Raw genomic sequence first — 25,054 nt, forward strand, 5'->3', positions numbered from 1 at the left:
ATCGCCCCACATGGCGTCTGATTGTCAAGCCCAGTTCGGTGCTCCATGTGTCCCGTGGTGTCTGGGATGCATCTGCCACCTTTGCCATCAGCATTTTGTAGAGCGAGGATGTTATGCCCCTCCCTCCGGCTGAATTGGATATGTAGCAAACCTCAGGTGAGTCGGGGGTTCATCAGGGTAAGAGGGCCACATAGCACGGACTGCCGCTCTGAGTCTAAAGTATTGTAGCAGTTCAAGAGCTGAGCCGGAGTGACCAGGTCGCCATGTCTGCGGGGTGATAAATTTCCCATCGGGATACAGATCACCTAGCGCACGATATCCCAGGTCAAGCCAGTGTCGCATTAGGAGTTTGTCATGTGTAGGGGCGAGGCCTGGAAAGTGCCAGATAGGAAGCCATTTATAGTATGGGTGGTGTTCCGGGTGAGGCTACAAAAATCGTGCCCATGCCATGGCTGTGGCGGCGAAGGGGTCAGCCGGGGCATCAGTGCGGTATGAGCGATATAGAATTAGGGACGTAATGTTTACCTCCTCACTTGCCAGGTCCTCGAGTTTCACGTGGGGGAGAGGTTCCTGGTGGTTATACCAATGTGTGGCATGCTGGGCTTGTGCGACAATCCAATACCGAGCCAAGTCAGGGGAACTAAAGCCCCCTCTCTCATAAGGTAAGGTCATATGTTGCCACTTCTTACGAACTGCGCCTGAGTGTCACAAGAATTGGGCGCATACGGAGTGCAAGTTCGAGAAGTATTGTTTCCCGGGGCATAGCGGGACGGTCGCCAAAATATAGAGAAGCTTGGGGACTATTATCATTTTGATTAATGACAGCCTACCCGACAAGGAGAGCGGGAGGTTGCGACACAGATAGCTTGGACTCTACTAGCTGCACAGCAGCAGCGTAATTATCGGCCAGTAGGGAGGATCTAAGTAGGGATTACTGGACCCCAAGATATCCGATGCCTCCAGGAGGCCAACGAAGGGGGAAGTCACAGGCTAGACGTGGAGTTTCAGTAGTTAGGGGGAATATTTCAAACTTGGAATAGTTTATGGTAAAACCCGAGAACGTGCCAATTTTAGTTATATCTCGGATGATCGGGTCTAAATATATGGAAGGGTCTCTGATGTACAAGAGTACATTGTCGGCATATAATGATATTTCCGGGGTGTCATGGAGCCGTATACCCTTGCAGGCGTGTTTATCTCTGACGTTGTCGGCCATGGGCTCAATGGCTAGTGCGAATAAGATCGGGGAGAACGGGCAGCCCTGGCGTGTACCCCTATGGAGCGTGAAGGGCAACAACGTCAGGGAGTTGACCAAGACTCTAGTCACTGGGTTTGTATATAGCAGTTTAATGTAGGATAGCATGCATGGGCCAATTCCCATTTTCTGAAGCACTGCCCACATATATTGCCAGGACACCATATCAAATGCCTTTTGGGACTCCAGGGTGATCATAACTGCATTAGCATTTGGATCGATTCTGGACATGACATTAAACAGTCGACGGATGTTGAGAGCTGTGGAACGGCCGGGGACGAATCCACTTTGGTCAGGATAAACTAGATGCAGTATTATAGGGAGGAATCTGTTGGCTAATGCCTTGGCGAATATTTTATTATCTGTGTTTATGAGTGAGAGGGGTCTATAGGACCCACACTCATCAAGGGGCTTACCCGGTTTAGGAAGCACAGTTATAAGGGCTTCACGCAGGGATTGGGGCAGGGTACCTAGGCGGAGCGATTCAGTCCATACTTCGTGTAGTCTTGGGGCTAGAATGGCGACATATTCCTGGTAAAATTCTGAGGTAAGTCCGTCCGGGCCAGGAGCTGTGCCCTTTGGGAGGGTAGAAATAACCCCAGTAATCTCTTCCAGAGTGATCGTGCGTCCAGCTGCTCTCGGGTGACTTGGGAGACATAGGTCATAGGGATTTGGTCGAGTAATAAGTTAACGTTGTGGATGCTATGTTCGCGCTGGGGGCGTACAAGGCTGCGTAGAAGTCTGGAAAGGTTTCCAGTATGTGCTTGTCTGACCAATGCTGCGCCCCACTAGCGTTGTCAATGCAGGTTTTACCCCCCTCCACACGTACCAGCCTGGCCAGGGTCCGTCCCGGTCTGTCACCCTCGCCGTACCTCCGCGCAGCCAGGGGGCGAGCGTAGTATTGTATCTCCATAAGGGCGTGAGATTCAAAAGTTTCCAGTTCTAGTCTTATCTGCGCTAGTTTGGCTGGGTAAAGTGCGGAGGTGTATACCCGCTCTAGGCCTTTAAGCTTGGTTTCGGAGCGTTGTAGGCTGTTTTTTTTGTTTCCCATTAAATTTTTATTGAACCTTTTCAAAATACAGAACAACCAGACATAGTCATTAAAAACACTACCCACTGCAACAAGAACATCTGGCGAAATCTCCCCCTTCCCCCCTTGCCCTTATTTTCATTCCCACATTACATTTATAAAGTTTCACAAATACCAACATATACATCAGTAAACCTCTGATGCCAGAACATAACAAATCCCTATCTAACCACCCCAACAACTTAAAAGCCGCACCCTCCATACCCATCCCTCCGCCCCCCCACGGCCCCTCAAACAAAGAGCTTCACAGGAAACACCACCAAAGTGTGCGCTGGAGTACGAGACAAGGTCTAAACCCTGGGACCTCGCCCCTATAACCTGTCTCCGACGGTGAGGTCCCCGAACATCACCCCGATTCAACCCCACCCGCCTGAAAGACCCATCTCAAATGCAATTACATTATAGCTTCAAGATTTCACAGTCCTCACTTAACAAGACTATAGTCCAATCCTGCAGGAAAGAAGGCACGTTATCGTTGGCGATTGCTGCACGTTTCTCATAGGTAAAAATAGCCAAGAGTTTATTAAACCATTGAGCCCTCGATGGGGCCCGGGACCCTTTCCAGTTCTGGGCTAGGGCCAATCTCCCTGCTCTCAACATAGCCCTCGTCACCCTCGAAAAAGGTGGCTTCTCAGACTCAGATCCTAGACCCAATAGGATCTACATACGGTGAAGGGAGGGGGAGATTCCCAGGATGCCTCTGATCCAGCTGAGCACTTCCGCCCAATAGCTCTTAATGATCGGACACTCCGACCACATATGGAACCATGTTCCCTTACGTAGGCTGTTTCTTATGTCCTTAAGTACCCCAGATTCCCTGCAGATGCACATCCCTCTAATAAAGACTTTAAATGCCTCCCACCGAGTCCCATCAAGAGTAATGTGTCGCTTGTTGCAGTCAAAGAAAGTGTTAATGTCGGCTAGGATCTCTGCCTTTAAAACATAATCTCGCAGTACCTCTGACTTAAAGCGCCAGGCGGAAGGAGTGGGTGGGCCAGGCTCAAGCCGGATCCTCAGCGTCACCGGAGAGTCGTCTGAGAATGTGTGTGCCAATATCTGTATGTCTGTGGTCTTACCCATCAATTCTGCTGATATGAGGAACAGGTCTATTCTAGATAGGCTGTCGTGTACCAACGAGTAAAAGGTGTACTCCCTAGCCTGTGGGTTGAGTGCTCTCCAGGCATCCCGTAGGTCCAGTGTGTCCATATGTGTACATAATCGTTTGGCTTGGGATACGGCTCTGCTAGCGGTACCAGATCTGTCCAAACTGTTGTTAAGGATCAAATTCATGTCTCCCCCCATATGATAGGGATGACAATGCATTACTTACTGTAAAAGCATTTCTGATGGTTGTATCTGCTTAGATTCACATGCTGTGCATAGGTCCGACATCCAGTGGTCACTGCGGAGTATTGCATTTTGTTTTTCGTAGTCGAAAAGGGGACGTCTACAAGGCGTGTCTGAAACACTATCCCTATAGTGACGTGCGTTGTACCCACAATCCCTCACGCGTCAAGGTCCCTTTGTTTGTATTTTTTCTGCCCTGAGGGAGCCTTCTATACGTGAGTGAGTACAGAAAAGAGAGAGATGTAGAAAGATGTCTATGTTCCTTCCATCCGAGCGGGGAGGAAGGGTGGGTGCATGTGAATCTAAGCAGATACAACCATCAGAAATGCTTTTACGGTAAGTAATGCATTGTCTTCTGATGTTTGTTAATCTGCTTAGAATCACATGCTGTGCATAGACTAGCGAGCAGTACCCGGAGTTGGGGGTGGGTTATGAGAAGGAACAGTAGAGAAAAGATGTCTTAATACTGCCTGTCCCACCTGGGAGTCAGATCTAGAGTGTGCGTCTAAACCGTAGTGTTTTGTAAAGGTGTGCACCGAACTCCAGGTTGCCGGCTTGCAGATGGACTCAAGGGGAACATTTGCAATGAAAGCTATGGATGCCCCCGTGCCTTGAGTAGAATGTGCTCTTGGCTTGAAGGGTAGTTCTCTCTTAGCAAGAGTGTAACAGAGAGTGATGCATTGAAAAATCCATCTAGATACAGTGGACTTTGAAACTGCATCTCCTTCTCTTCCTGCTGCCACCGAGACGAAGAACTGATTAGTCTTTCTCAGTGGTCTGGTTCTTTCCATGTAAAACATGACAGCTCTGCGCACATCGAGTGTATGCAGGCTTTTTTCTCCCAGATTTGAAGGGTTTTGAAAGAACGTTGGTAGTTCTATTGACTGGTTCACATGGAATTTCGAGATGAATTTCGGTGCAAATCTTGGGTGTGTGCGTAGAACCAACTTGTCTTTGTGAACTGTTACGAAGGGGTCTAGAACTGAAAGAGCCTGTAGTTCACTTACTCTCCTAATGGAGGTGATAGCTATTAGGAAAGCAGTCTTAAAAGTGAGGTGCTTAAGAGTTGCCTTGTGCATGGGTTCAAAGGGCGAGCCCATGAGTCTGGTAAGTACCACATTTAGGTCCCATCCGGGAGCTGGGTTAGCTATTGGAGGGTGTATTCTCTTTACCCCCTCCATGAAGGCTTTGATAACTGGGATTTTCCACCACGACACTTTAAGTTGGGAAGTGGTGTATGCAGAAAGTGACGCTAGGTGGACTTTAATAGAATTGAACACCAGACCTGAGTCAAATAGGTGGGTCAGGTACAGAACAATTTGTGTGGGTGAGCAGTCAACCGGGTTGATGCTTTTCCCTCTACAACAGATGACAAATCTTTTCCACTTACTAGAATAGCAGTGATGAGTGTTGGACTTTCTAGCTTCCCTGAGGATGTCCATGCATCTCTGCCTGAGTTCTAGATGTCCAAACTCTACGATCTCAGGAGCCAGGCTGCTAAGTTCATGTTCCGAGGGCATGGATGCAATGTCCTGCCCTTGTTCTGTGACAGCATGTTGTACGGGCAGGGAAGTTTCACTGGGGGAGATAGGGACATCTCCATCAAGTGAGCAAACCATGGCTGCCGGGCCCACATAGGGGCCACTAGTATCATGGTGACTTGTTCCTGGTGCATCTTGTGCACAATCTTGTTGAGAAGGGGAGTCGGGGGGGGAAAATCGTAAACAAATCTCCCTGACCATGGAATCGACAGACCGTTCCCCTTGGACTGGTTCTGGGGGTATCTGGAGGCGTAACTTTGGCATTGTGAGTTCTCCAGAGTTGCAAACAGGTCTATTTCTGGGAATCCCCATTGTGTGAAGAGGGCAGAGGGAAGTCTCTGCTGAGATCGTCTGCTAGCAGATTGAGTTCCCCTGGTACATGTCGTGACAGTAGGAACATGTTGTGTCTGAGAGCCCACTTCCATATATTCTGGGACAGCTTGGACAGTCCTGGAGAGTGGGTGCCCCCTGCTTGTTGATGTAGTACATGGCTGTGGTGCTGTCCGTAAGGACCATCACTGTCTTCCCTTGTAGGTGTTCTTGGAAGGCTTTTAGTGCTTTGAACACCGCCAGTAGATCCAGTAGGTTTATGTGCTTGAATGCTACGCTCGGAGTCCACACTCCGTGAGCAGTCTGATGGGATAGGTGAGCCCCCCATCCTGTGAGGGATGCGTCTGTGGTTAGAGTGGCTTCCACTGCGGGTGTGGCAAAGGGTTTCCCTATTACCAGGTTTTCCTTTGTCCACCACCGCAGCTAGAGAACCAAGGCCTGCCAGACCACCACTAGATCGTCCCATTGTCCGCTGGCCTGACACCACTGGCTGTTGAGCCACTCTTGCATTGGGCGCATGCGCAGGCGCGCGTGAGGTACCAAATAAATACACAACGCCATCATTCCTAGCAAGCGCATCGCTTTGCGCACCGTCACCTCTCGACCTGCCACATATTGGGGGATCTGAAACAGCATGTTTTGGACCCTCTCGTTGGAGGGGAAGACAAGGCCGTCCTTTGTTCGAATTAGAGCCCCTAGGAATTGTTTGACTTGGCTGGGGTCTAAGCTGAACTTCTTCTCGTTGATGGAGAAGCCCAGGTGGAACAAAAGGTCTACAGTCTTTTGGGTGTTTTAGAAGCATGTCTCGTAAGAATCCCCTGTTATGAGCCAGTCGTCGAGGTAAGGGTATACTGCGATCGGGGGTCTGTATGTTGGGGAACTGTTGAACTCTATACAGTAGCCGCGGGCTACGGTGGATAGTACCCAGCGGTCTGATGTTATTCCCTCCCATGCTGGAAGAAAGGATGTTAACCAGCCTAGACCTGCGATGCATGGGAGGGGACCCGAATCTTCGCGTCACTTGGTGTTGTTGGTGGCTTGGGAGCCTCTACGGGTGGAACCCCGGCCTCTCCCCTTGCCACGGCGTTGGCCTCTCTGATTGTACTGGCCACTATTACCTTGGTAGTTGTTGGCAGAAAACTGTTGTTGCTGGTTTTGTTGCTGGCGTTGGCCACGAAAAAAGCTCTTGTTACCAAATCCCCGCCTGTTAGGGGGCTTTGAGATTTGGTCCAAGGTCTTTATGGTGTCAAATTCTTTTTTCGCATTCTCCAGAGCGTCGTCAACTGCCTTACCAAAGAGGTTAGACTCTTCAATGGGCTTATTAATGAGGGACGCTTGCGTTTCTGCCTTAAACACAGAATTGCAAAGCCAGACGTGACGCTTCAGCAAAATTCCCTGTACCAAAGTACGGCCAGCCGTCTCTGCTGCATCGAGTGTATTCTTAACAATGCTTTGGTTGACCAGAGAGCTTTTATTAATTGTAGCCAATAATCGAGTTTTAAGGGGTTCAGGGGCCTCTTCGATGTCCTGCTTAAGCTTTCCCCATTGAGCATCTGCATAGCTTGCCAATAATGTATTATTATTGGCAAATCTGGTTGAGAATGCTGCAGAGGTGGTGATTCTCTTGGCCAGGGCATAAAGCTTCTTCCCCTCTTTATCTGGGGGTGCCTTGCTGGTAGACAGTGGGACCCCAGCCCTCTTCCTAGTGTTGGTCACCACTAAGGAGTCCGGGATTGAATGACCCCTAATGTATAGTGGGTCTGACTGAGAGGGTGAGAACAATTTCTCAATTCTCGGATTGACCCCTCTCACCAGTGCCGGAGTGGACAGTGAGGGGGTAATACGTCTTTTAACTGAGGCGAGGATGGGAATAGTTTGGCTAGTGGGAGGTTTTTCCTTGATAATCCATTCCACGAAGTCAGTATCTGGGGTGACCTCCCCGGATAGAGTTCGAAATGTGCTGCTGCCTTCTTCAGTAGCGCATTGAAGGTGGGCTGATCATCAACAGGCGAAGGGTTCCCGACTGGTGTAGTCTCAGTAGACCTGATGACTATACTGTCTGTGTCTGTAGACCTAGCTGGTGACTGCCAGGGATTTGGGTCACCCTCGCCTGTGTCCTCCTCGTACCCCTCCTCACCTATGTTAGAGTCCTCATGAAACCCTCCTTCTTCTTGTTGGTCTTCATCATTAATGAACTCATCTTCCTGCTGGAAGTGAGTGTCCTCCTCTGTGAGGTCGTAAGAGTCCATGTCTTCGTGTATGGGGTTAAAGAACCTTGGGTATTTAACCATTGGACTCTCCTGGGGTGCCTCCCTTGGTCTCTTGGGTGCCCTATTTTCTGGGATGGCCATGAACCTGTCTATTTTATCCATACAGGACTGGAACTTCTCTAAGGTCCACTGAGGTAGGCCAGAGCGGTCTGGGAATGAAAAAGGATTTTCTTCTCCGTGTAGTTGCCTGGTTCTGTCCCATAACGTCGAAGAAAGCGAACCTTCGCCTTCTGAGTAGCCTTCTCGCAGGCTTGGGCTTTCCGTCGACGGCAGGAGCTGTCCTCACCTGTTTTCCTGTGCCTTTGGCGTTTCTTTGGCCTTGTGCGTGGTTTTTGGCGTATCGCTCGCCATCCGTCTCTGGGCGTCTTTAGTGGATATACGCACGAGGCTTTCAGCGATCATTCGCTCTGCTGAGGGATCGGTCGCCGTCGCGCTAGGTAACGTTGAGTCTTTACTGGTAACGTGAGCACTCTTACGAGGTGCGTCGCCGGAGCAAGATAAGCGCCCTTATCTTTAGAATGCCCGGATGCCTGTCGCGGAAGCGGTGGCGGGGAGGGCTGATGACCCTTACGGTCGGCGGAAGACGCCGGTGGACCCGACGCCCCCGTTGGCGCTATGGCTGCCTTAGTCTTCGACTAATGCGTGCCGGGGGGTATGTGTTTTTGTGCTTGTTTGTGTGCGTCCTTGTCGCCGGGGTGTTCATCCCCACAAGCTGGGCGTGAGCCGGGCTTGTCGGGGCCGGGGCCGGGGACGGACGAGGAGCGTGAACGCTCCTTTGAGAGGTCTACAACCTCCGTTATGGGGGCCGTGTAATCACTGTCCTCATCACATTCGGCGGCGGCAGCGGGCGAGGGGTCAGGCCTAGACATGGTGTAGGCCGCCCACCTTTTGACCTTGCGGTCCTTTAACGTTTTGGGCTTCAGTAACTTACAGGCCGCACAACCGTCCTCCTTGTGATCGAGGGGCAAGCAACGGTTGCACCGTTTGTGCTTGTCTTTCCAAGTATATTTACCCTTGCAGAGCGGGCAAAACCTAAAGGGCGTCCTCTCCATAGCTGAGGGCCAGAAGTGTGATTACGACCTCGAAAGAGAGGGAGGGGAAAGAGAAAGGCATTCTCAAAGAGAAAAGAAAGACCACACAACCCCATTCTCCCTACTGTGTAAGGCCGGCGAGGCCAGGCCACGTGTTTGGCAGCGCCGAAGGATCTCCTCCGCTCGTCCTTCCGTCGAAGATCTTGCTCGGCGGAGAAACAGCTCTGCTTCGAGGGAGGGATCTATGTTATTAATATTAATAATAAACGACCAAAGGTTGAAGGAATGATTTGGCAATTTCTCTCGAGGAGTTCCGCATAAAGGCGACCAGTAACTGGGCGGAAAAAAACAATCTGAGGGACCTCGACGCATGAGGGATTGTGGGTACAACGCACGTTACTATAGGGATAGTGTTACAGACACGCCTTGTCGACGTCCCCTTTTCGACTACGAAAAACAAAATGCAATACTCTGCAGTGACCACTGGATGTCGGACCTATGCACAGCATGTGATTCTATGCAGATTAACAAACATCAGAAACCAATATATTTCATGAGTAGGGTAGTTACTTCATCGAACAATTCAGGGGCATCAATATTTGGGGCGAATGTGTTGACTAGTAGACATTCTGTGTTGGCTAGAAGACAGTGTAAGATAACATGTCTGCCCCTCGAGTCTATGTAGCTAGGGCGCAATGAAAATTCAACTGATTTATGGATCAGGGTCAACACACCTCTGGACTGCGTGGAGTATTTAGTGTAGAACCTGGTGGGACCCCAAGTTGGTGCGAAGGATGCTGCGAGGTGCCCCAGGGCATGTGTTTCTTGAAGGAGAAGTATTTTAATACCATGTCTCTGGGCATATGCAGTTATCCTACGGACTTTAGCGTAGTTGCTTAACCCCCGAACGTTCCAAGTCATTAGTTTAATGGTCATACCATGGCACTATGGAACATCCCAACAAAGAGATCCACCACCTTCCAGTGGTGCATTTGTTGCTACCGCATCGTTGTGCCTCTCAGTAGCCACAGCCACTGTCCTCTTGCCATTTATGATGTAACATCCCCCAACAGTTTCCCCCCACCCTCACTGCCCTCCCCCAACTAGCAGTGTAATGAGACCCACCCAACCATTGTGGGCAAGCGTGCCAATCCCAACTAGGCACCACCTGCCCACCTGCCCAACAGGGGCATAACTGGTAGCAAGCAGCCGGAGTAAGCATTTCAACTGCAGTGGGGGTCGCCGCTGCCGTATACCCAGCTATAGAAAATTGTGTGGTGCCAAGGCACTGCAGTACATTCAATGGTAAGTTACATCAAGACTGTGAAAAGCGTAACCTTATGATGCACGGAAACAGACCCGGGGTGAACACATGGTACCTGCGACATGGGTAGCAGTGAGGGCCTAGAGGCCATTCAGGAGGCAGAGATAGGGAGGAAGGACTTTTGACAGTGAACAGTTTATCAACCAAAAGGCCCCACTGTTGGTAGATACTGGCCGCCCTACTCATTAATCATTGGTTCGTCCGCTGCCTCTCCGAGCGGGATCTGAGATTCGATAAACTTAACCGCTTCATCGGTGACTGTGAAAAAGTAGAGTTTGTTGCGATGAGTACATTTCAATCGGGCAGGGAAAAGCATTGCATATTCGATACTCCTTTCCCTAAGCATCTTCTTCACTCCATTAAACTGCTTATGCTCCATCTGGACTCTCACTGAGAAGTCTGGGAAGATTCTGATGGTTTGTGATTCGAGCCCTATTTCTCCTTTCTCCTGGGCTAGTCGTAGTATGTGGTCTCTGTCTCTATGGCTAAGGATCTTAGCAATTATCGGTCTGGGAAAGTCACCCGGTTTAGGGCGGGGGGCCAGGGCCCGGTGCGCTCGCGCAATTGTGAAGAATGGGGAAACTTGGGGGTTGTCGAGGAGGTTTTTGAGTAGGTTTTTGACAGCTAATTCCATCCTGCCCGTGAGAGCGGACTCCAGAACACCTATAATGCGAATCTTGTTCCTCCGTGTTAGGCAGAAACCTGTGCAGTTCCCTTGGGGAACACTGCAAAAGATTTAAGACTACAGGTAGAGCAGTAAACCCCTTTGGTAGCAGTCTGTACCACCCAGATTTACCTGGTAGCTGTGGCTGAGCAGTCAGACTTCTCTCAAGAAGAGTTAGGCAGTATGCAAAGTATACACAATATGTACCAAAACCCAATAGCACAAGCAAACACTGACCAGAGCTTGGTTTCAAAAGAATATAGTATTTTATTTAAAATACACATAAGTTAAAAACACTCTAGCAAAAATATAGTAAAAACACTTCAACACAGTTATAATGAAAGTAAATTCAATCCTTTCTCCTATCTAGACAACTCTAGGTTAACACCACTTAATTAAAACAGAGGTGAGTGCTTATCGTTAGATGACACTCTAGTAGTTTCCAAGAAAGGGAGAGAAAAAGCAGGAATAGGTTAGACACACCACTCTAAGGTCCAGAACACTTGCAATAGGCTTTAAAGAAGACTAAAGTCACAGGTGAGCAAAAGTCACTAGGCAGGGCCCACTCTTAGAGTAGCCGGAGCGAAAATGTGCCCAAGATCACACTGTTAGTTAGAGATTCAAAGTCTTGCAAAGAGTCAAAAAGAGTTTAGAGTGGCTTAGAAAGTTTAGCCAAAGTGTCCCAGGCACTCCCAGGTTCGAAAGCCGGGGGCTAAATCTACCCCGTACAGTCGGTAGCAAGGGAAGCCAGGCGGAACACAGTACCTTAAGCGGAAAGGATCCTCCAGCGGGGGCAGTTGTTCCAGGCAGTGACAGCAAGGCTCGACGTCGGTCAGGGGAGAAGAATATCTCGCTGAAGAGCAGAAGAGAAAGGTCGTAGCACTGCCCGGGAAGAAACCAGCCGCGGAGTCCTCCGGTTAAAGGGTTGGTACCGACTTTCGCGGTATGGGGGTAAAGTGTGGTATTCCGGATGCCGGGGTGCTTGGCACAGGCAAGGCGGCCACGAGATACCTCAAAGGAACGGAAAGAAGGCGAAAACTGGTTGTCCCCACCAGTCAAGGGAAGGAGCCACTCCGTTAAGAGTTCTCCTCGGTCGTCGGGAAAAAAGTGGTGAGACGGTTCAGCAGGGCTCCACCGGGTGGTGTCGTCGAAGCAGGTCGGCCCAGCTCTTCCCTCGTCGGATTCTTGGTCCTGTGGCGACTTCTGAAGTCCCAGTCCCCAAAGCCCTGCTTTTATGCAGCAAACCCCCATTCACCCAGCCTAGCTGTCACTCAAACATGCTAAGTGGTGAGCCGGGCGGCTCACCACTTGGGCCAATCAGGACGGAGTGCGACTTGAGTTACCAAGGTAACTCAGTCCAGGGTGCCTAAATCCCCCTCCACCCCTCCTAAGTACCCCAGACAGAGTGGCACCACTTTGGAGGGCTTCTGTGGAGAAGCCCGCCAAAAGTGGAACAAAGGGCTCCACTTTGGGTCAGAGTTACAGAGGCGAACACCAACGCCATTTTAGAATCAAGTTTTGGCAAAAAGTCCCAACCGGAGTTATAAAAATAATTATATAAACCGGCGGTATGTTTAAGGCTACCGTAAATAAATAATTAAATGTGTTAGCCTAAAACAATGGGAAATCCCATAGGGAAATATTCGCGGTCGAATATAAAAAGTAGTTTCCACTGCCACCAGCCAAAACTCGATCAGGGGGGACGGAGACGTGCCCCCTCGACTAACAGACCCTGGGGCAATCGAATTGCCCCAGCCAGTACGTCCACAATATGATGGTTTGTACTGGTTCTGTTCAGGATCCAAGACTAGCAAAGTCTTTGGTGACTTTACATGCCCTGGGAGACAGTAGTCAGTCCCAGGGTATGGAGTCTATGTTGGGGAGTCCCTAGGACACCCCTGGGTCACGGCACAGAGGGTGCTGTGTGACCCACATCACAAAAATACATGAGGCCCTATGGAGTAAAAGACCCCATAGCCCATTCAACACAAGGTTTAACCAAGAAAACACACTTCAACATGTCCAAGAGTGAGGGTAAAAGAGTCTCACTCTTGGCAGGAGGAAAAAATTAAACCCCAGAAATCCAGCAAAGCTGCTGGGGGACTCACTAGGTAGGGAAATTCAGCCTAAACAGAGAATTCTCCCTAACACTCGCCCCCCCCAGACTAAGGGACAGGAGGATTTAATCCACTCCTGGATGAACCTCATACCTCTAGTCGATGATATACATCCTAGAGAGTCCATCAGCATTTTGATGGTGACCCCTTGACCTATGCTTAAGGGAGAACTCAAAGGTTTTCTTTTGCAAGCTAAAGGACCTACAAACCCTTTGAGGAACATCAGTCTTTTTGTTATAGGGGATCTGGTTGACCAGTCCCTCAGAAGTTGGTACAACTTCTGAACCTATGTTAGGCTTTTTGAAGGGGTCCTTATAAAGGATTCCCTTAGATCTAGAGGGGCCCCCAAGGTTCCTCACCACCTCTCTTGTGGGAGCAGGTTGGGTCTTAGGCCTCTTGGTTGGAGGGGTTGGGGTTAGGCAATGTACCTGCTTCCCCTTCCTCTTAGATCTACCCTTACCTATTTTAGGAGTTTCCCCCCTAATATTAGGATTTGAGTTGGGGTCTTCAGTAGAAGGTCCAACAGTCTGAAGGTTTTTGGCCTTAGACTTTTCTTTTCTGGTTTTCCACCAGCACTGAGAATTACCAGTTCTCTCAGGTCCAGATAGGGGCCTAGTTGGTCTATCCACCTCTTCCTCAGAAGCAGGGGGAGTCAGAGACTCTGAGACTAGGGGAACAATGATGGGGCTTGGTTGGGGCGCCCATGTTCCTAGCATACTATCCTGAAATGTGCCTGGGTTAGAGGTCAACTTACTAACACCAGGGCTTGTAGTGGGGTTCTCAGTAGAGGGTCCCACAGGCTTAGAAGGGTCCTTCAAGGTAGCCTTTCTAGCCAATTTGGTTAAGTTCTGCTTCTCCATACTGGGAGGCCTGGGGGTATGTGACACTACTCCTAGAGTTCTTAGGTCATTCCCCAACAGGACCTTCCCAGGTACCTCAGTCTGAACACTGACAGGGATCCTCACTGTCATGTTGTTACACTGAATGAGGGCTGGTAGGATAGGAACCATTTGGACAGGGCCTCCAGACATCTTAGTGGGACCTTTGGGTGCTTTGGCCACATCCTCAGGTTGAAAGAAGCTTTCATCCACTACTGTTCTGCTGGCCCCAGTGTCTCTCCTGGCAGGAGTATCCTGGCCATTGACAAGAACACTGTCCACATAATACACCTTAGAGTTAACAGGTAGGGAGTTATACACAACCCTATTCTGGGGACTAACCAGACCCATAGGCTCTAAGTTTACGGTTGCTTGAAGACCCAAGGGTCCTTCAGCAAAGAGTTCAAAGTGGGCACTAGCCATCTGTACTTCATCCTCAGGAGTGAAGGCTAAGGAGACTGTGCTGATCCCTGCAGGTTTACCCTTGCACTTGGGATCTCCTTTGATATGGTCAGTACCCTGACAGACACAGCATTGTCCAAATGCTCTCTGGAAGGGTGGCTTGTTCTGACCTCCTTCTGGCTTGTGGCCAGAAGGTACAGTAGCCTGACTAGGTTTCCCATGTGGCTTACCCTGGTTACTTTGTGGTTTGGGGCCCTCTTTGGGATAGGAATTATTAGAATTCTCTTTGGAGTCTGTTTTTGGCTGTTTCTCCCCATCCTTCTTCTGAGTTACCCCAGAATCCTTGTGAGTGGCCCTGTTGGCAACCCACAAGTCAGCAGCCCTAGCCAGCTTCCGGGAATCTAATTCCTTGGAATCAGCCAAGTGTTGTCTGAGCTCAGGAGAGCAGGCATCATAAATAGTCTCCAACATAAACAAATTCTTCATACCTTCATAAGTGTTCACCTTGTAACCCTTAATCCATCCCTCTAAGTTTTTCAAACATTCACTCACCCAGGTAGCCCAAGGGGTACCATCATGCTTTTTGAGGTTCCTAAACCTCTTAAGATACTGGGAAGGGGTCTTCCCAAACCTAGCTATCAAAGCTAGTTTCACACATTCATAGTCCTTCCTATCCTCCTCCCCCATCTCCATTACCACATCAGTTGCAACAGGGGGAAGCCTAGAGAACAACCAGGTGAGTAAGTCATTTCCTGTGATGTTCTGGAGCCCATGATTATATTCAAACAGAGACAACCAATCCAACACATCCAACTTAGGCTCATACATACCAACCAATTCTTTAGGCATCCGGGGTCTTTTAGGACTGGAACTTCTAGAGGAGCCAGAGAGAGAAACATTCTCAACAGATAATTTCTTCATTTCTAAGTCATACTTGAGCTCCATTTCCCTTAGCCTTAGTTCTTTGTCAGTTTGAGCATTAAGTTTCTTATACTCCAATTCTAGCTTCATTTTCTCCAGTTCAAAGTACTGAGGACTAAATGTGGGACCTGGTAAAAGTCCAGTAGGCACAGCAGGTAGAGCAGGCAGAGGCCTAGGGGGGACAGTTACAACAGCCTCACCCTCCTCTTCTGACTCTTCCTCAGAAACATCAACATTTTGCTCCATGTTAACTTCAACACTGTCATCTACAGTTGCTGGAGTGGTAGGTTCCTCTGAACCATCACCCAGACTTTGGTTAGCTAACAATCTTTCAATCAGCTCCATTTTCTTGCCCTTAGTCAGGAGATCCTTATGTTTACAGAGCACTCTTAAACAATCAGCAGTTTTGGCTGCAAGGGACTCTTGACTATAGCTTTCTATAACTGACATGTTAGAGGTTTTACTTTTTCAGTGCTAAGCTTTGTGGTTAGTTGCACTAAGGTATCTAAAGCACAATAAAATGTATACTCAATACAAATCCCACCGCTGTACACCAGTGTTAGGCAGAAACCTGTGCAGTTCCCTTGGGGAACACTGCAAAAGATTTAAGACTACAGGTAGAGCAGTAAACCCCTTTGGTAGCAGTCTGTACCACCCAGATTTACCTGGTAGCTGTGGCTGAGCAGTCAGACTTCTCTCAAGAAGAGTTAGGCAGTATGCAAAGTATACACAATATGTACCAAAACCCAATAGCACAAGCAAACACTGACCAGAGCTTGGTTTCAAAAGAATATAGTATTTTATTTAAAATACACATAAGTTAAAAACACTCTAGCAAAAATATAGTAAAAACACTTCAACACAGTTATAATGAAAGTAAATTCAATCCTTTCTCCTATCTAGACAACTCTAGGTTAACACCACTTAATTAAAACAGAGGTGAGTGCTTATCGTTAGATGACACTCTAGTAGTTTCCAAGAAAGGGAGAGAAAAAGCAGGAATAGGTTAGACACACCACTCTAAGGTCCAGAACACTTGCAATAGGCTTTAAAGAAGACTAAAGTCACAGGTGAGCAAAAGTCACTAGGCAGGGCCCACTCTTAGAGTAGCCGGAGCGAAAATGTGCCCAAGATCACACTGTTAGTTAGAGATTCAAAGTCTTGCAAAGAGTCAAAAAGAGTTTAGAGTGGCTTAGAAAGTTTAGCCAAAGTGTCCCAGGCACTCCCAGGTTCGAAAGCCGGGGGCTAAATCTACCCCGTACAGTCGGTAGCAAGGGAAGCCAGGCGGAACACAGTACCTTAAGCGGAAAGGATCCTCCAGCGGGGGCAGTTGTTCCAGGCAGTGACAGCAAGGCTCGACGTCGGTCAGGGGAGAAGAATATCTCGCTGAAGAGCAGAAGAGAAAGGTCGTAGCACTGCCCGGGAAGAAACCAGCCGCGGAGTCCTCCGGTTAAAGGGTTGGTACCGACTTTCGCGGTATGGGGGTAAAGTGTGGTATTCCGGATGCCGGGGTGCTTGGCACAGGCAAGGCGGCCACGAGATACCTCAAAGGAACGGAAAGAAGGCGAAAACTGGTTGTCCCCACCAGTCAAGGGAAGGAGCCACTCCGTTAAGAGTTCTCCTCGGTCGTCGGGAAAAAAGTGGTGAGACGGTTCAGCAGGGCTCCACCGGGTGGTGTCGTCGAAGCAGGTCGGCCCAGCTCTTCCCTCGTCGGATTCTTGGTCCTGTGGCGACTTCTGAAGTCCCAGTCCCCAAAGCCCTGCTTTTATGCAGCAAACCCCCATTCACCCAGCCTAGCTGTCACTCAAACATGCTAAGTGGTGAGCCGGGCGGCTCACCACTTGGGCCAATCAGGACGGAGTGCGACTTGAGTTACCAAGGTAACTCAGTCCAGGGTGCCTAAATCCCCCTCCACCCCTCCTAAGTACCCCAGACAGAGTGGCACCACTTTGGAGGGCTTCTGTGGAGAAGCCCGCCAAAAGTGGAACAAAGGGCTCCACTTTGGGTCAGAGTTACAGAGGCGAACACCAACGCCATTTTAGAATCAAGTTTTGGCAAAAAGTCCCAACCGGAGTTATAAAAATAATTATATAAACCGGCGGTATGTTTAAGGCTACCGTAAATAAATAATTAAATGTGTTAGCCTAAAACAATGGGAAATCCCATAGGGAAATATTCGCGGTCGAATATAAAAAGTAGTTTCCACTGCCACCAGCCAAAACTCGATCAGGGGGGACGGAGACGTGCCCCCTCGACTAACAGACCCTGGGGCAATCGAATTGCCCCAGCCAGTACGTCCACAATATGATGGTTTGTACTGGTTCTGTTCAGGATCCAAGACTAGCAAAGTCTTTGGTGACTTTACATGCCCTGGGAGACAGTAGTCAGTCCCAGGGTATGGAGTCTATGTTGGGGAGTCCCTAGGACACCCCTGGGTCACGGCACAGAGGGTGCTGTGTGACCCACATCACAAAAATACATGAGGCCCTATGGAGTAAAAGACCCCATAGCCCATTCAACACAAGGTTTAACCAAGAAAACACACTTCAACATGTCCAAGAGTGAGGGTAAAAGAGTCTCACTCTTGGCAGGAGGAAAAAATTAAACCCCAGAAATCCAGCAAAGCTGCTGGGGGACTCACTAGGTAGGGAAATTCAGCCTAAACAGAGAATTCTCCCTAACACTCCGTGATCTAGACTCTAAGTCGTCACACTTGGCCTTGGCGTGTTTCATATCGCGCACCAACTCCGTGACCGTATTTTGTAGGGCAAGCACCCTGTCTTCATTGGCCCCAATCCTGGTTTCCGCCTCAGTTATCAGAGTACCATGTTGATCCAGCTTAGTTCTCAAAGAGGCCACATTGACGTTGATGTCAAGCTTCTCATGGAATGAGGCAATGTTTTTCACCATGGATTCCATCATCGCCGTCAGATCAGGTTGAGGGGGGGTCTGACGGCGAGTCTGTGTCATCGTGGTTCGAGGAGGAGCCTGGCACTCGGCTCTGGTGTTGGTTTGTTGTATGTGTCTATGGGGCTCCAACCTTGTTAGCACCCAGTGATCTGTTCGACATGCTGTGGGCAGATGGCTGTGCGGGGCGACGCAAAGAGGTGCAGTATGTGTGTTTGAAAGAAGCAAGCACCCTCTGTGATCACTTCTCCAGGCAGCACATGGTGCAAACTATAATGGGCACCGGTGCAGAGACGAGGGCCCTGCCAGATATCTGGTGTCAGGTGAGTTGCCGGGCGGTGGGTTCGTTATTAGTCCACTGGTATTGACAGTGGGGGCCTCAAGCAGAACTGATAAGGCAGGCAGGCAGACGGAAGGGGACCCCGCGCTGCTGGGATCCTGGGTGCGCAGTGGGGATAAGGTGCGTGGCTCAACACATATCCCTCCAGAGATCGCCTGCAATGTTGTGGGCTGGCCCCAGGTTAAGCTCACAGCTCAGTAGATGGAGTGCATAGTCTTGGCGACACAGAAAGCCAGGGCCCCGAGGGCCTCACGTAGGTGAGGTAGGCATGCAGGCGCAGGTGTGCGAGCTGTGAGGAGAGAAAGAAGCAGTGTCTGTAGCTTTCACAGCGGAGATGGTGGTCAAGGCACGAGCCGCAAGGTCAGCAATTGAAGGAAGTGTGCCAGCTCCCTGTGGGGTGGGCCGCAGAGGGCACAGCAGGTAGTCCCCCCAGTTCCCCACCGGAGATGTTAAGGATCCGGCTGCCGTAGATGGGTGAAGAGAAGCTGTGGGAGGGGGGCTGATGGTTAGGCACGTGTCTCCTGGAAGCTGCAGCGCTGTATGCGAGGGATCCGGAGGGCCCCTCCAGGGGAACCAAGCTACGTTGCAGGCGTGAGTGGGAACGCCGCTGGAGAGCGGGTTATTGTTCGCCGGCCATGTGGTGCCGGCCGGGCCCAGGCCCCAGGGGGCAAAATGTTTGCACTGTGGCGGCAGGGGGGAGGGGGGTTACAGTAAAGACTCAGCAAGCGGCCCCCCCCCCCAGCTCCTCACCTGCCTTTATGTAATTGTGGATCTCGGTACGGCATGGGAAGGTGCCGCGGCGGGGCCGCCGAAGCTCGTCAGGGTCTGTAGGGCCAGCGGCCGGTCCTGAATCCTCACGCCCCAGAGGCAGGACAGGGCACGGGCCGCCCGTCACGCCAGCGCCACCTCTGGCACCGGCGCATGGCCGCACCAAGGGCAGGAGCTCCAACGGTGGATGCGCAGGCAGGGAAGGAGGCCGCACACCGGCAAACGGCCCCGGCCACACAGCACCCGACAGGCGGCGGGGGGCAGAGGCGGAGCAAGGGAGATACACGGGCAGTTCGCCCCAGCGCCGCACCAGCAGCTCTAGCAGGTATGTAGGCTCGCAGCAGCACCCCGCACGCGGCGCGTGCACCACGCGAGGCCTGGCCCAGAATGGATGTGCACCAGGGCCCACGCGGAGGAGCAGGCAGAACAGTTGTGGCGCGGCTTTGGGGCACCGATCATCCTCAGAAATGGGCGTGTATGCAGCCCTGGGAGTCCCCCGCACAATATGGAGGGTTTAAATGCAGGATAGTAACGAGAGCCGCTGATAGCAAATTCGGCACCGGGTGGCCACGGAACACAGAAGCTAGGCAGCCATTTTCAGGCTGCTCAACAGCGCGCCCTTCCCCAAAAAGTTTGAATCCTACACTGGCTTGTTAATTATAGAGGCCCGAGTTTCAGGTTTGAACCCAGTGTCTTTTACCAAGCATGTCTTTTAAGCAGGGTACCCTGAGCGAGGGTGCGACCAGCAGTCTCAGCCGAGTCCTGTGCGTTTGTCAGTATGTTTTGTGTTACTCGTCTGTCTTCAGCCACGACTGCCAGCAGGTGTAATCGGGTGGGGTCTGGAATGTCCTGAAGACCATCCTGCACTAGGCCCCACTGGACATCGCTGTAACATGCGAGGAGTGCAGTGTTATTTGTGATCCTTGTGGAATAGGCCACAGGGGTGGTGAACCGCCTACCCAGGGCGTAAAGCTTCTTGCATTCCTTGTCTGGAGGGGATTCTGATGAGGACAGAGGTACCCCCGACCCTCTTCCGAGTGGTCGTAACGACCAAGGAGTCTGGTGTGGCATGAACCCTGATGTAGAGGGAGATCAGAGGGTGATGGGCGAAATCATTTCTGTACCCGGGGGTTAATTGCCCGTGTGAGAGAGTGCACAGCAAAGAAGGGGCCAGGCGCTTCTTTATAGAATTCTGTAAAGGAGTGGCTTGAGGATATCCTCCACGAAGTCTGAGTCCGGAGCGGCTTCGTGCATTGCAATTCTAAAATGGTCAGCTGCTCTTGGAGTTGAAGCACATCTGGTCATCAACAGGTGACAACTCTCTTTGTGGAGGAGTAGAAGGGGGATCCAGACAGATGGCGTCTGTGTCAGCAATATGTGTTGGTGTAAGCCAAGGACCCTGGTCCTCTGCCTGGTCCCAGTCTGGGTCCTGATCAGCTGGATCTTGATCAAAGGGGTTAATCTCTTCATAAGAATCCTCCTGAATTGGGTCATCTGGGACAGGCAAGATGTCTTCGTGTGTCCCTGTGCAGAAGCGGGGCATTTCTGCAACCTGGAGGGGATGGGATGGGGCAAGAGTCCACTTCCCTAGGTCTCTTGGGTATAATATATTTGTCGTCAGAAAAGTCAACGAACTGGGACATTTTCTCCATGTATTGCTCAAAGCTTTTCCTAGTCCAGAGAGAAGAAGCTGAATGGTCAGGAAGCGGGAAGGGCTGCCCAGAAGGGGGAGATTTTCCTTACAAGGCCTTAGAGAGAGGCTGAAGGGCTTCAGAATAGTCCTCTCAACAAGAGGGGGTGCGCCCTTGTACTCCTTGGTCGCCAAAATCATTTCCGAAAGGCTTTCTGGAAGCTTCTACGAATGTATAGAGCGTCTCAATATGCCTGAAGGCACAGTCGTGGTCGACGACTCCACCGGGTCCTTCAGTGCTAGTGTACCCTTGGGTGGCGGGTCGACGACAGAGGATTTATTTGTGGGAATGCCCGTTCCAGAAGGATGCCCAGATGCATGCCGCGAATGTCGTTGCGTGGAGGACCTCGAAATGCCAGGTTCGGCAGGTGCCGTAGAAAATTTCATCGTCCTGTGGGCGTTGAGCGCTTCTTCGACGACTCGGTTGAAGAGGCCTTAGGGGTTGTGTGCTTGTGAACACATGGTGTGTGGGTGCCCTTGTCACCAGGGTGTGATTTCCCTACTGCAGTGCCGGCGGCCTGTCTGTCGGGGACGGGCATCTGGGAGCATGCAGACTCTGCTAAGAGGTTGATGGCTTCCAATTCGTCTGATTCCTTGTCGTCCGAAGCAAGGGTGCCGACGGGGGAAAGGATTTCGGCCTGCATAGCAAAGACCGCCCACCATTTAGTCCGCCTGTCTTTCAATGTCTTCGTTCGAAAGAGCTTACAGGCCTTGCATGAGCGCTCGTCGTGGTCTCGAGGAAGACACTGATTGCATCGGCGATGGGTGTCTTTCCAAGGAAATTTGCCACTACACGACGGGCAGAATTTAAAAGGATTCCTCTCCATAGCAGAGGTTAGCGGCAGCCAAACCAAGACAAGAAAGAGAGGGGCGAATGAAATACATTCTCAGAGAGGAATAAAACCCAGCGCCCCACTCTCCCTACTTTAAGGGCTTGGCCGGAAGGCCAAGGCCACGTGGTCGACAGTCATTGAGCAGTTGAACAGTGGCCGAGCGGTTGTAGATGTCGTCGTCGGCAGGAGACCCAAGAAGCAATCGTCGAAGGAAGTCGAATTTACTAGACAACCGTAGGTCGTGGAAATGAACTTAGTAATAAAAACTCTTATGAACTCTGCATAAGCGACCAACTGGGTTGGTGGAAAAAAACAATCTGGTGGGACTTCACTCAACGCGTGAAGTATTTTGGGTACACTAGATGTCACGTTAGGGATAGTGTTGCAGTCATGCCCATGTAGACGTCCCTTTCTATCTTTGAAAGAAAGATGCAATACTCTGCGATTTCCACTAGATGTCGGACTATATGCACAACATGTGATTCTAAGCAGATCCACAAGCTTCAGAAAACTTATTCCTATTTGGAAGATAGCTGACTGGCCCCAAGTATGGATAGAAAGGAGAGAGAATCAGCTGGAGCCAGCCTTAAATTAATGGCTTGAGCCAGCAAGACATGATTGCACCCTAAGGTCTTTACAGGGTAATCTCTAGGCCTCTCATCACCTCCCTCACGGCCATGGTTTTACAGCCTCGCCACCCAAAATCTCCTCTTCAACGTCTCGCCATGTGTTCATTCCTGGGGGACCTGGTATTGTTCCTTCTCTTTCGATCTTCAATGTGCTTCTCTTGCATGGCCTCAGGTTTTCACATCAGGTTCACTCCTCCACTAGTCGCTGGCTTTCAGTTCTACCTTCTCTCAATTCGTTTCCTTCTACTCTTCTTCGGGAGCACTGGAACTATCTTTCCTTCCACTCTTCTACATGTGATGATTCTCTGCTTCACCTCTCCACTCTAAACATTCTTCCTCTTTAGTCTTTTCCTTACTGAACACCTCCCTGTTAAGGGCTGGCTTCTTTGCTCTCTCTTCTATGATTCCTCGCAAAAGCTCCTTCTAAACTTTTCCCACAGCCATCTCCTTAAAATCTGCTATATCCAGAAGTAACTATTCCAGCTCTTCCTTTCAATTTTCTGGGTCTCTCTCTCCCCAGTCCTGTGGTGCTCTCACTCCCCGGCTTCCTCTGTCTTTCTCTCCCCAGCAGCCTGTTCCTTTCCCTCCATTTCCCTAGCCTCCTAGATCACTCCCTTTCCCCAGCCTCCTGGGTCTGTCTCTCTCTCTTTTTTCCAAACCTTCAGTGTCTCCATCCTTTGGTCGTTCTCACTCTTCCCCCAGCCCCACATCTAAAGGGTCTCTCTTTCCCTAATCCCAGCCTCTATCTATCCCTTCTGGGTCTCTCGCACTACAGGCTCTAGGGCCTGTCTCTCTCCCTCCCTCCCTCCTAATCGCCCTTGGTCACTCTTTACACACCCTCTTGGGTACACCACCATCCCTCACCCTCCTGGGTCTCTCTCCCCAGACTCTTGGGTCTCTTTCCCTAAACTCCTGGTTCTCTTTCGTCCCAGCCTACTGTGTCACTCTCATCCCAGCCTCCTGGGTCTCCCTCTCCCCAGCCTGCTGGGCCTGTCTTTCCCAAGAAACCTGATACTCTCCTCCAGCCTATTTCTCTGTTACCCCGGGATCCTGGGACCTTCTCTTCCTAACCTTCTGGTTCTTGCCTCTGGTCTCCTGCTCCATATCCTTTTGCACTCCTCACCAGCCATCTGAAAAGCAACTCCTTCTCCAGACTTGCACATCCTTCTGCGACAGCCCCTTCTTTTTAAAGGACCCTGCCTCAGCCTTCCAACCTCACTCTAGCCTGACTGAATCCAGGTGTGTCTCCCTAAGTAACTGGTATGAAAGTTGGCTGATAGACCCACCCATGGGTTTGGCTTAGAATGTTGATGTGGGGCTTAAGGTTTGTTAATCTCACCCTATGAGCGTTCTATTCTCTGTTTGCAATATCCTGGGCAGCCCTGGGGCGATCCCCCTTAGACGAAGAGGCCTTAGGCGAACGCGAGGGGAGTCCATGTAAGATGATTGGGGCAAACTCTCTGTCTTAGTTTGGGTCCCACTTCATCCCCACTGTGACAACTAAAAGGTTGTTCTACCATTTTGGATGTGTTTTCTGCACCCGCTCTGGGGCACCTCAGGATAAGTAGCTCCCAGCTCTGTGGAACTATCCCCGTAAGCAAGTCCCTTAAAGAGACAGGACCTTCTAAGGCTGCAATGAGTCCCTGCCTTCACATGGCATGTTGGTAGTAGCCAATGTATACTCCCTACACTGTCCATCGACCAAGGATCACCTGGCTTGTGGCAGTACTCAGCCACTTTGGTAACCCCATCATCTAACAGTAAGGTCAGGTAGGGGAATGTGACACTTCTGGTCCCTCTCCAAAGTGCCCAGGGGATCTATGACAATGCCATGAAGTCTACAAGTGTCGAGGAAAGGTGCAAGGGGAGAGGAAGAAGGGGGACCTGTTCCTACTTTTTATTGTAACATGGACTTGCAGTGTAATTTTCTGAATTCTAATGACTTCTCTCCTTTAGATGGTCTTTGATTCTATGAGTTAACAAAGCTTGAAGAGTGGGAGTGTGATGTAGTGGGGGAGGGAGATTGGCTGTGGTAAGAAAGGGGATGCAATCTTCACAGTTAAGCATTTCACGTGAAAATGTGCATATGTTTATTCACAGTTTAAGCAATTAATGAATAACATTTTTAAAAAACAGAAAGATGCTGGTTAACTTACCAGCATAGGATTGTAAGATCCAAAAGCACCATAAGATGTTTCATCTCTTGAGTACAGAGGTCGAGACATTAGTCTCTCTAAAAATGATACTTTCAATCCATACGCAACCGCAAGTCTTGACTTTATAACCGGTCCAAGTTGAAGTGGGTCTCCAGCAAGCACAATCTGCAAACGAAGCACAGATTTTATATTTGTTACATGTGTAACTGGAAGTAGAGCGAAATGCATATATAGGTCCTAAGGTTTACACTATCGTGGTTCAGGCTATGAAATGCTGAGAATATATTAAGAAAAGCAAGCTAGCTTTGTTATATACTTTTATTGGAATTTAACCAACAAACATACATCAAGATCCTTATCTCCCAATTCTAAGGTGCCCATACACAGACAAATAGTACAACACATTATCCAACGTACAAAACAATGTTTGCACATATTTCCATAACGAGCATTATATATTCATGATCTTAATAAAAGTGTGTATGTTAACTTGTGTGCCTCATGGAGTTTTGGGTTGAAAGGCAGCTTATTGTGTACAGAGCCCTAATCTCACTGCCATAT

At 50.0% G+C, this 25,054-nt stretch overlaps 1 protein-coding gene across 2 annotated transcripts in view; it reads right to left on the reverse strand.

Moving 5' to 3' along the window:
- MOV10L1 (Mov10 like RNA helicase 1) overlaps positions 1-25,054 on the reverse strand; it is a 1,432,366-nt gene that overhangs the window by 355,432 nt on the left and 1,051,880 nt on the right. For both annotated transcript variants that reach the window (XM_069627860.1, XM_069627861.1), the window contains one exon: positions 24,494-24,658. In XM_069627860.1, coding sequence (XP_069483961.1) covers positions 24,494-24,658 — 165 coding nt within the window. The remainder of the gene's footprint in view (positions 1-24,493; positions 24,659-25,054) is intronic.

This window comes from Ambystoma mexicanum, chromosome 12 (assembly GCF_040938575.1).
Source record: "Ambystoma mexicanum isolate Mex_15411 chromosome 12, UKY_AmexF1_1, whole genome shotgun sequence".
In the NCBI taxonomy this organism is placed as follows: Eukaryota; Metazoa; Chordata; class Amphibia; order Caudata; family Ambystomatidae; genus Ambystoma; species Ambystoma mexicanum.